The sequence below is a fragment of the Telopea speciosissima genome, chromosome 7 (genome assembly GCF_018873765.1).
Source record: "Telopea speciosissima isolate NSW1024214 ecotype Mountain lineage chromosome 7, Tspe_v1, whole genome shotgun sequence".
Taxonomy (NCBI): domain Eukaryota; kingdom Viridiplantae; phylum Streptophyta; class Magnoliopsida; order Proteales; family Proteaceae; genus Telopea; species Telopea speciosissima.
Genome location: NC_057922.1, coordinates 29,159,920 through 29,172,231, shown reverse-complemented (window position 1 = coordinate 29,172,231; position 12,312 = coordinate 29,159,920). Strand labels below are relative to the sequence as shown.

Genomic DNA, 12,312 nt, shown 5'->3' with positions numbered 1-12,312 from the left:
CAAGAGCAACAAGGAGCAGGGCTAAAGGCCAAGGGGAAGACCAAGGTAGAGGTAGGGGCAGAGGTGAGCAACCCCAGGTGTTTGATGAAGTATTGTTCCGTTCTTGGGAACACGCCACTCGATGGCCCGATTTTGAGTTCGAGATGGTGTTATGTGAAAGGGAGGTTGTTGAGGATCATTTCACCTTTTACAACATTACCCAAAGATTCGGAGCACAGGGGTGGTCTTCAATGCTCCGACCAATGCATGGTCTATACCTTGAGTTGGTGAGATATTTTTATTGCAATCTCACATCGGAGGAGCTTGATGATGGAAGCATTCCCCTTGCTAGTAGGGTCTACGAGGCGTTCTGGTTCTCTTGACGCACTCCCACCACCAGTTCAGCAGTAGTGATAGCATAGGAGTTGCTTTCTTTTTGTTTGTTGCCTATATGGCTTTTGTATTGGGAACCAACAAATCTCTCATTTTTTTATGTAACTCCTAGGGTTTAGTATGTAGTTTCTCATCTTTTCTTCATTTCTAAACTGGGTTATGTTCTATGGGAGTCTCCCACCTTTATTTGTATTATCAAAGCATTGTTCTATCAGTAAAATTTCTATATTCTCCCTTGTTCTACTGATTCTTGTTTGTAAATAAGGTTTTTAATATTTAACATTAGTTCAAAGTAAATCAGGTCGTGTGAACAGTGAGTTAGTCCTTGAGGTAGAGCATCGCGTTTTGATACCAAGTTATTAACGAACCACGGGGAATACAACCGTAGCGTACCAATATGCTCCCAAACGGCCAAGATCGCAGATGCAGTATACAGGATTAACTCATACACACGGCAACAGAAGATCAAAATAGGTTAATAGTAGTAATATCAGAGTTTACAGAATCTACATGATAACTTATGTAATAATTGTTTAAGTTTACCCTCCCATTACAGATCATTCCAATCAGGATCTATGTATTACTTACTGTATAAATAATACATTTATCATGAAAGGAAACAAAAGAATACACCTGTAAGTCAAAAAGGAATAAATCAAGTGTATCAAAAGATGGCCACCGGCCATAGATCACTGTCCCACCAAGGAACATACATCACAACAGCACTCCGGTCCATGCTCCACGATCTCCGGAGTCCACCAATCTACATAACCAACATCAGGAGTCTCGAACTCCACGCCGTCCTACTCGAATGTACCTGCAATCATCTAAAAAAAATATGTTTCCTCGAGGAATGAACTCCATTGAGCCCAGTAAGTAGCTAAGCTACACAAGCAAACACAATAATAATAATGAATGAGTTTGATCGCAAACTAGACATGATAAACAAATCCCACAATGTCCCATACCACCAGGATAATCCGCACACCATATATGATTTACAATCATGCCACATGAATGCATGATGAAGTTAAATTTTATCATTATCTACCTAACAAACAATGCCTAAGTCTGGTAAGGTACTACTGCAACACCCTAGGTAGCATCCCCGATGTCGGTACCATAAGCGGATGGTATACCGACAATGACAAACCCACAAACCCGAGTTACGGTTGGAAGCCTACAATATCGGTCTCTACCAAGAGATATACACAATCCTCCATAATAACCCTAGCTCCTTCCCGGTCCCGCGAACTCACCGAAGTTCTAACGAGTTTTGGGAACGATAATTCCATCACAAAAGACATTACCATCGGTTAACTAACACCTTACCCCCTGTTGGTAAGGGGTGTAGTACGGGGTACATTATCCTAGCCAAATGCATCTATTGTATGAAAAGGGTACATACATGCATAAGCTAGAGGTCGAGTCCATAGTACCGAAAGACGGTCGATCGGCTATCCTCTTGCCCCTCTAGCCTATAGATACATATACAAGTACGAGATGTGATTACCGAAAGTGGTCGGCCGATCACCACCCCGTTTCTACCTAATGCAGTAGACAACTCTAATACAATTATAAGTACGACAATCTCAAACCCAGCACCCACCAGCACTTGGATCCCGCTTTCGAAGCCCTAGATCTACATGACATGAGTGAATCCACATAATAGAAACCCCAGGTCCACCACCAACTGGCACCCCAGTCCCATAACTAAATCTAATACCATTCACACCATAGTGCAATAGAATAAATAATATCGCAAGACAAGAATGTAAAGTCCTATCAACATCTAAATATGTATATCGTCCTCCATCTTAACGATAATTATATAATATAGTACACATCTATGAATGACATTTGCAAGACACGACACACAAACATTCCATAAATTATGATGTTTGCTTAACTCACTCACTTTGATTCTTGATCAGTCGTCAATATCGAGTTTTTTAAATCGACGATCAATGCCAAGCTCACCATCCCACGTACTAATATGCCCCCGAGCCGGGTGAGTCAACCTAAAGAGGATGTACAATGTGGGGTGAGGTTAGTATCTTAGGGTCAGAAGAGTTGGACCCCATAAGGTCATCAAACAAGGCTGAAACAGGGGACCGGCATATACAGCAAGGCTAGGACTGGCAGATGGCATCTGCCTATCCATGTGCATGTCCCCTGGCAGTAGCCCACCAGCACTTGTAACATCTCAGGGATCGCCTGCATGTGCCTGTCTCCGTCGGTCTTGCTGTTCATACCATTCCGAGAATGATTTTGCAACCCCAAGGTCTTGGGCTAAAAGGTGTGTTCTTAGGGGTCCTTAGGGGTCTCTTTGGCCATGAGAACAACTCCAATCAAGGTGCCATAGCACACACCCAACATGGGTTTATAAACCCAATGATCGATTGGGTTTTCCTCCATTAAAATACATATGGGAAGGAAACTCATGGGTTTGGGTATTGGGGTTTGGAAGGGTCTTTAATCAATGTTATCTACAACCCACAAACCATACATCTATGGTCTTCCATGAGGGTTGGTGAAACTTATAAATGGAGGTGAAACCCCAACTTAGGATTCATAAATGGAGAAGAGTGAATAGGGTTCAAAGTAGGATTAGGTGTCTTTATAACTAAGCATCATAGATTAGCCATTAATGACCTTTCCATTAGGTAGGTGAAGCATTTATAGCTTATCATAACCCAATCCCTAGCTCTATAAATTAGGAAATGAGAGAGAGAGAGAGAGAAAGAGAGAGTGCTCACCAAGGTAGGAAAGCTAGCTTGAGTTCCACCTCTCTCCTTCCTTCTCCCTTCTTCTTTCTTCTTCTTTCTTCTTCTTCTTCTTTCTTTCCTTCTCTCCTTTCCTCTCCATGATTTAGGGTTTCTATTGTGAGGTGAATAGTAGTTTGACCCCTATTTACCTCACTTTAGTCTTAAGTCATGTTTGATTTGGTCATGGGTCCTTAAGTCCATTTTGCTAGGGCTTATTTGGTTAGGGGTTATCCTTAGGTCTTAATTTAAGTTAATGGGCCTACCCTCTTGTTAGGCCCATAGTCTAGGTTCTAATAGAAATAGAATGATGCTAAGGTTCTAAGCCCAAGCCCATTCTAGTATTTATACACATAAGTTATTAGGATACCGACTTACTCCCAATCATCTCTAAGTGGGTACGGGTACACCAGGTGCGGGCCGTGCGAGTCCTCAGAATAAGGGAATTCTAGGAATGCACCCTCGTAGACAAACTCCCCCTATCTTTGTCGAGGTACCTATCCTTGACGAGTTTCCCCGAGTCACAATCGACAATCTTGTGGGATGGCTTGTGTATCATGGCCCACAGTTCACGAGCGTACTCCGCTCTCGGTTCTACACAAAAGGTTCAAACCAAACTGGTTGTCAGACTGGGTTTTGAACTGGGTTTTGGGCACAGATTTAACATGAAGTGTGCTCAAACCAAAATAACTAGAAAACTTTTTAGATTGATTTGTAGGAGCACTCAACTTCTTAAACTTATACATTCTGACATTTGTGACTTTAAAAGTTACACAACTAGAGGAGGTCGGAAGTATTTGATAATATTTATAGACGATTTTTCTAGATATTGTCATTTATACCTGTTAAAATCTAAAGATGAAGCATTTGAAAATTAAAAAATTTTTAAGAATAGGGTAGAAAATCAGTTGAACTTGAAAATTAAAAGATTTAGAAGTTATAGGGGAGGAGAATTACAAATTGACAGAGTTCAAAGAATTTTGTGCCTCTGCGGGCATAATCCTTGAAACTACTGCTCCTTACTCACCTCAATCAAATGGCATAGCTGAAAGAAAGAACAGGACGTTAATAGAGATGTTAAACTCCATGTAATTGACAGCTGACATGCCCTCTTACTATTGGGGAGAAGCAGTGTTGACTGCAAATCACATTCTAAATAGACTACCACATTCAAAACTGAATTCTACACCTTATAAACTATGGCATAACCATCCCTGTAGATATGACACTATTTAAGGTTTGGGGCTGTATAGCTTATGTTATGCAGAAGACAGTGATGCAGACCGATTTTTGGATCTATCAACCAATGTGGTGATAGAATATAGGGATGCTATATTCTTTGAGGATAGATTCCTCAGAGATAAAGGCCTGACCTTGCCTGGTCTGACAAAAATGATTACAGAATCACCTTTGGAATTTGAACCAATTATTTCTGACACTACTCCCACAATGCTCCCTGAATTAGAGTCTAGAAGAGTATCTACTAGAGACCGAGTACCCAAGAATTTTGATGAGGATTTTGTGACTTACCATATAGAGACTGATCCATCCACCTATAAGGAAGCGATGAGATCTAGGGACTCACTGCTATGGAAAGAACCCATTGATGAGAAAATGAGCTCTTTAATGCAGAATGGGACCTGTCACCTTGTTGATCGATCTACCTAGAGGGGCTAAGACAATAGGCAGTAAGTGGGTACTGAAGAAGAAACTTAATCCTGATGGGTCTATAGCTAGGTATAAAGCACGGTTAGTAGCTAAGGACTATACCCAGGTGTGTGGGATAGATTATTTTGACATCTACTCCCTGGTCTGCCATTTGGCAACGATAAGGATTCTTCTTGCCGTAGCATCTATTGAGCACTATGTTGTGCATCAAATGGATATAAAAATGATTTTCCTAAATGGAGACCTAACAGAAGAAATCTACATGAACCAACCTGAAGGGTTTGTCATGGAATGTTATGAAAAGAGAGTTTGTAAATTAAACAAATCTCTCTATGGTCTTAAACAAGCACCTAAATTGTGGCATGAGAAGTTTGACAAGACAGTAAAGAGCCTTGATTTTAGGACCAACAACTCGGATAAGTTCCTTTATTTTTTATCTGAATGAAACAAGGTCGCGATTATTTGTTTGTATGTAGACAACATATTGATTCTAGGTTCTGATCTCTCTGTAGTGAGTGACATTAAAGAAACCTTGTCCAAAGAATTCGACATGAAAGATCTTGGTGTGGTAGACGCTATTCTTGAGATGAGAGTAAGCTTCAGTGAGCAATGGATCACCCTTAGTCAGTTTCATTACATTGAGAAGCTACTTTCTAGTTGGGGATACAGTGATTGTAAACCGATTGAGACACCCTATGACTATAACAAACGGTTGAAACCTAACACAGGTGACACCATGAATCAGTTAGAATATTCTAAACTGATTGGTAGTCTCATGTATGCAATGAGTTGCACTAGGCCAGACATAGACTTTTCGGTAGGCATGCTGAGTCGTTTCACTAGTAATCCTGGAAAAGAGCATTGGAATGTCCTGTCGAGGCTGATGAGATACCTTAAGGGTACTCTAGGTTATGCTCTCTGTTATACTGGATATCCACCAACTTTGGAAGGATATTCTGATGCATCTTGGTGCTTAGATTTGGGAGACAACAGATCCACCAGTGGTTATGTATTTATACTAGGAGGAACAACTATAGCATGAAAGTCCAAGAGACATACTGATATTGCTATGTCATCTATGGAATCGAAACTTTATGCTCTAGTTTCTGCGGGAGATAAAACAGAGTGGATAAAGGATCTGATCATGGATATTCCATTGAGAAGTTTAAAGTTAAACTTTATATCTATATTCTGTGATAATCAAGCAACAAAGACGATAGTGAATAACTCACTCTTTAATGGTAAGAGGAGACACATCAGGCTGAAACAGGCCATGTTGAATTAGCGAACAGAACAAGAGATTATCACTTTGATAGATGTGAGATCAAAGGATAATACGGTAGATGCCTTTACAAATGGATTGAATAAAGATCGAACATTCAAAACTTCGGGGGAGATGGGTTTAAAGACCATTTAGTTAGGTCTTAACCTAACCCAGCATTATTTTGAATTATTCGAGTCTCATCTAGCCTTGAAAAGCATTCGGGACAGATTACATGTTTCAGATAACTTAGTTAGGTTACTAAGTATGGTGTAGCAAATTTTTCATATGAAGTTTCCTTACTTCGTTATTCCACAAAAGAATATAAAAAATGTTTGATATGTTTCAATGATATTGTGCTAGTCTTTATGTCATTCCAAATTTGATGACATGTCTTTCATAATATGGTATATCATTCTAGATTTGATGATACAACATAAATCTATGACTGATATGACGAACACAGTATTCCAAATGGAAACATGGTATGGTCCTTGTGATAGAGACTATATAGGATCGAGTTCTTGTAAAAAAACTTAATGATGATACTTATTGTTTTTTATTTACCTTCAGCCATATATGGAATGTACTAAGTTCATATTGTTGAACTAGATACTATTGTGCAAATGATTGAATTCGTGTTATCTTATGAAATTCATATTTGACAAATTACAGAGAATGGCGAAAATGGAGGAGAATGGTTGAACCTAGTTCTCGATGAGGATGACTTACTTGATGAGTAAAGTTACATGGATTGCAAGGACTTTTTCTTTTTCTATTTTTTTTTTATTTAGCCACTTGCATGTGGAACTTCGGATTTGTTGTTGGGTTTAATTTTGACCTAAAACCCTAGTTCTATTTCTTGAAGTTTACTTACTTGATTTATTGGATTGTTGATATTTAACTTATTCAATTCATTTTGATTCAATTACTGATTGAACAATGGTTTCTATACATGTGTGGTGGATATATGTAGAACATAGGAGGAGATTGTAAGGGTATTATGGTAATATCCCTTTATATGTTCTAATATAATCCTACATGTATTATGGCTCAGGCTGTGAGGGACAATCTAGTAATTAGCCCATCTGACCTAAACCCTAGTTTCCTTATAAATACTAGCTGGAGGTAGTAGCCTGGGTATTCCAAACTTGATACATAGGGTGTAATGCTTTAAGCAACCAGTGCTTAAACCCTAAACCCTAACATGAATGCCCCCATTCTTGCAACCCCTTTGCCTCGTCTTCTTGAAAAACCCCACCTGAAACCCAACTCTTAACCCCTAGCCCACCCATTTAATCTAGACTTACCATTACCCAAGTCTAGCTTGCCCACACCCAAACCCACTTAACCTAGCCATCCATCTGAATCCGCTTGAATACTGAACCCCCTGCCCAACTGGAACTCCCTGAACCGATCAGAATCAGTCCCGCATGAACCGTCCTATTTGATATCCCTAAACCCTAACTCTATTGATCATTTTCGTCAAGGCAAACTTCTCTTGCCACATGTCTGCTCCAACTATCAACCATGGTTCTAAGTATCGATATTGTATCGTCTGTATCGGGCGATACGTACCGGTTTTGTTAGTCACCGATATCGATATCATACCGATACCATATCAGTAGCACGATACGGACAAGGAGTAAAATGGTTAGAAAACTCATTTTTAAGGAAATTCAAGGGTAATTTTGTCTGATACAACTGATCCAGGCCGAAACCATATCAGTATCGTATTGGTTTTGAGGATTGCCGATACCTGTTCTGATACGATGCATTAAAACCATGCTATCAACTGACTGATCCTTTATCAAAGCTAGCCTCACACAGCTGTACATCCTCGGTTTTTTCTATCCAAACTTCAAATGACTTTAACCATCTTGATTCTAGAATTTTAACTAGGATTAAATACAAATCTTAAATGGGTTTTGGCAATTTCGATCTCTGCCAGTATTTGTATTTTGGTTCTGGAACCATTGCGAAATCCCATTTATAGTAATTGATCCCAAATCCAACTCCCTGAATCATCCCATTTAGTAATGGAAAAGGCTAGTACTAGATTTCAGTGGATTGGTTTGAGACAATTCCTGATTCTAGTCCCAAATTGACACCCTTATCATTAGGTCACTTTCAATAGTTATCATTGTTTTGCATGCTTTTCAAGTATACATATGAAATGACAGGATTTTACTCTTTATTGAAAGAAGAAATGTGTTATATTAAAAGGGCAAAAATATTAGATTACAATTTTTTTGTTTTCCCTACAGCTGTTTCACTCTAATGCAACAATTTGCTCAAGTCTTTATTTACCAAAAAAAAAATTGCTCTAGTCTTTGTGCAGCTGCCTTCTTTCTTAAGTATGTAAATGTCAAAAAATCTATTTTTTTGGGTAGGAAAGTAAATCTATAGTATGGCATATATTTTTAGGGATTGGCATTTTTGGAATATATTATGTATTGATCAAAAGTCTTATACTAAAATTTTTATCAAAATATTCCAATACCAAATTTTTTTTTTAAAATTTTTAGGATCAAAAGAAGTGGCCCCACTAAAACGAATTTACAACAAAGGATGGAAGCCACTGTGGCACTGTGGTTTCCAGGTTTGATTATGTTGGGCCGGATAATTGGGATCATTCGAATTGGAACGGTCAATCACTGGGCCTTAACGATCCAAAGCCCAGTCCATTTAAACAGCATTTCTCATGTGCCATTCTTGCGTTTTCACGTTACCAGTCCAACTCCAACACCAATCAAAGCTTCTCTTCTGAAGCTGCTCTCTCTGTTCCTTACCCAATGCTCGCTGAGAGATTCAAGCGAACAGCTTTGGATCTCAAACCATCGGCACATATTACTTCTAAAACCATAGCCAAAAGTTTCTGATATTTTCAAGGCTTGTGACTTCGCTTCCACGGTTCTGCGTACTCTCTCTCTCTCTCTTCTATATCTACAATTGGGTTTTTATCTGGTTTGTGGATACCAGTATCGGTGTGTGCTCACGGTGCTTTTGCAGCAAAGCAGGCCGGCGATGAACGGTTGCTTGGTTAAGTATTTAGCCCAGTTTAAGGAGGTAATTATTTCTTTAAATTGCATTGCTTTTCTTTGTGCCAACTTGTTTGTCCAATCATGGCGACACATTCTTTAGTTTTTAATTTCTGTTGCTACCCACCTCGATTCTTTGACTAATTAATCTTCCTAAAGATGTTCCGGACGAGTTGTTAAATGGTTGAGCTGGGTTCCTACAGCTTTGTTCCTTCTTGAACAAACGCATTGGTGAAGGGACTATTCCTTCCATTCTTAAATTTCCCTTGCAGTGGAGATTAATGTTGGGGCGGGGGGGAGGGGGGGGGTTGTCTGAATGAAAGGTTGTGATCGTGTAAGGTGCATTGACAGTTATCAAGGATGGAAGACGGTTATCCAAGAAGGATAGCTCTTATTGGGTGTTATGGGGTTTCATGGAAAACGGAATAAAATAGTTCAAAATAGTCCCACATCGGATATGAATGAAAATGTGGGGTTGAGGAGGGTTTATAGGTACTTAGGCACCCTCTCCTTAATGACTAATTTTTGAGGATGAGTTCAACCCAAATCCCAAGCAAAGGTTGGGAGGATGTCAAGGATACTCTCCACTCTCTTGACCAGAAGCAACATGTAGCATTTACCCCTTTCATAGGGGGTGGGGCAGTCATTTCGCCCTTCACTGTGTTTGGGCATGGGCAACACACTAGTTCTTAGCAAGTGGTATAGAGAAACCCACCTATGAGGTGTGGTAAAAAAGAATCATATAAGAATCATACATTGAAAGGTACTGTGAACATTTGATGTGAGGGGGACAGATAGAGATGCTAGTGTACCCTAAGCCAGTGGTCCAGAGAACCTTTTCCCAATAAGGGTCAGAACTCTGTGTTAAGGAGAACCCAAGGAAATGGCTATGGCATTGATAAGTCTCATATTTTTGGGCACATCCTACAAGTTAGTGGAGGCCTTACTCAGGGTTTCTTTTTAGTGTGCTTCTCCCTTGGTTTCAGTAAGTAGTTACCAGACAAGTTAGAGGTAAGGTTTTGGTTTATAGAAACTAGGTGCTCTGGTTTTCCAAGTTGTTTTGCTAACTAGTCAGTTATACTGGTCAGGGTTTTGGATGTGAGGAGTTTCTAAAAGCAGTTGGTGATGCTAGGGAGGTTGTTTGGAACAGGGGTTTGCTTAAGCTGGTTGGGATTGATGGCTAATGTGGAGTTTCTGTACAGACTAGCTTGCTTTCTACTTGATAGAGCTCAGAAGCTCATTGCAGAGGGGAAGATGCATTGCAGTGATCGCCTCTACTTGCTATTTGAAGGAAGTGGAGGTATGACATATCTTTTGGGAGATAATAGAGCCATTAAATGTAAATATCCAATCCAATAGTTCAAACTATGTATTTGATGGAAGGACCAAGTCAAGTTCCACATCAAACACATTCTACAAGGAGCCCTTTAATTCTTGAGACAAACATGTAAATTTATTGTGATATCTTAGGAAATGGTATGACTGATAAGGAATGTGGTGATCAGTTCATTCACCTGCTCTGGGAATTGTTCCTGAATGAAATGGGTTCCTTCAGGCAAGAATGTAATCTCTAAATCAGGGACATATTCGTTCACCTTTCCGCTTGATATGTAGTCATTGATCCCTGGGAATTTGAGGAAGTAATCCTTCCCTCCCATGATGAGCAGCACTGGAACTTCAACTTTTGGGTAAGTTATAGTGGGGGACCCTTTGAGTGACCTACATGAAAACACCAATATATTTTACAAGGTAGAAAACTACAACAATGAGAGTTTTCTGGTCAATCCAGAATTCAGATTAAGGCTACGAAAAGGATTCTAGGTAACCTGTATGGCACTTGTAATGGAACAGTCAATCCTGATTTTTCATATAATGTTGCATAGGCCTGGAGATCATCTTCTGTGAACCAAGCCGGTAGGGGAGTAGATGAGTCCACCATGTCCATGATCTCTTGATCTCTCTCTGCAATTGGAATTTCACTTCTGGAGAAGAGAATATATATGTTCCTAAGTACTGTTTTAACATCAAAGCGGCCAAAATCTGTCTCAGCTCGTCCAGGTTCCTAGAATCAAGAAGGAAAAACTAAAATTTAGGAGAAATTAGGAGAGGAATGTTTGAGTATTAGTGATTTCTATGACAGGAGAGGTCAATACAATACCTTCCATCTGTTAATGTAGAAGCCCTCTGGTAGGCTATCAAATGCATTGGGTCTCCGAGGAAAGAAGGGCACGCCCAATGATACAATTCCTGAAACCCTTTCCGGATGGAAGAGAGCAAACAAATACACAGGCCAAGCTCCGAAATCTTTCCCAACCAGGAAAGCCTGGTTTCATGGTTCCCAAGCGTAGAAGACCGTGAATTGAACAGACAAGAGACATGAATAAATAATGGTAAAGGTGATCGAAAATTAAGCTATGACTTGCAGAATGGGGATTAGAAATTCTGTACTTAGAAATCAGAATTAAACCTTGGGAATTCCAAAGGAATCTAGGATTGCCAACAGATCATGGACAAAGTCAGTGAAGGATGCTTTTTCAAGTTCAGTGGGCTGTTCAGACAGTCCATAACCCCTCAGATCAGGTGCAATGGCACGGAATCCAACATTTGCAACAGCAATCATCTGGTGCCGCCATGAATACCATATCTCAGGAAATCCATGCAAGAACACCACTACTGAAGGACCTGCACCCAAGAGAGAACACCATTATTATACTAAGTAGTTGATGAAATGCAGGAAATTAAAGGTAGGAAAGAGTAGAGGGGTTCAACCTGTTCCGATATCAGCGATGTGGAGCTTCAGTCCTCTTACATCAACGTACTTGTGCTGAATCTGATCCATCGGGTAAAACTGAAGACGTGCGCACACACAAACCAGTGAGAGAGGGAGAGGGAGGGAGAACAGGGGAGAGGGGGGAGGGGGGAAGGGGGAAGCTAAGACTTAATAAAGGGAAAAAGAAGATTCAGAGTTGTTGGGATTCCTCTGAGTTGGCCTATGTGCGAGTTCATGCATCTCCCTTAGGGTGTGTTTGGTTGCAAGTGAAATAGGAAAGGGAAGTGAAGGGAAGGGAAGGGAAGTGAAGGGAATTTTTTTTCCCTTTTAAGTCGTTTGGTTGCAAAGGAAGTAAAGTGAAATTAATTTTACTAAGTAGTTTGGTTGTCTGTAAAATTAATGTAAAATTTTTTAAAATTTGTAATCCAACCTACT

At 39.9% G+C, this 12,312-nt stretch overlaps 1 protein-coding gene across 1 annotated transcript; it reads right to left on the bottom strand.

The window, feature by feature from the left end:
* Positions 1-10,554: 10,554 nt before the first annotated feature.
* LOC122669682 (bifunctional epoxide hydrolase 2-like) lies at positions 10,555-11,956 on the bottom strand. Its single transcript, XM_043866512.1, has 5 exons — positions 11,877-11,956; positions 11,575-11,789; positions 11,266-11,430; positions 10,934-11,169; positions 10,555-10,826 (listed from the first exon to the last, which is right to left on the bottom strand). The coding sequence occupies exons 1-5, from the start codon at positions 11,944-11,946 to the stop codon at positions 10,574-10,576; spliced, it is 939 nt and encodes a 312-aa protein (XP_043722447.1). The 5' UTR covers positions 11,947-11,956; the 3' UTR covers positions 10,555-10,573.
* Positions 11,957-12,312: the final 356 nt, after the last annotated feature.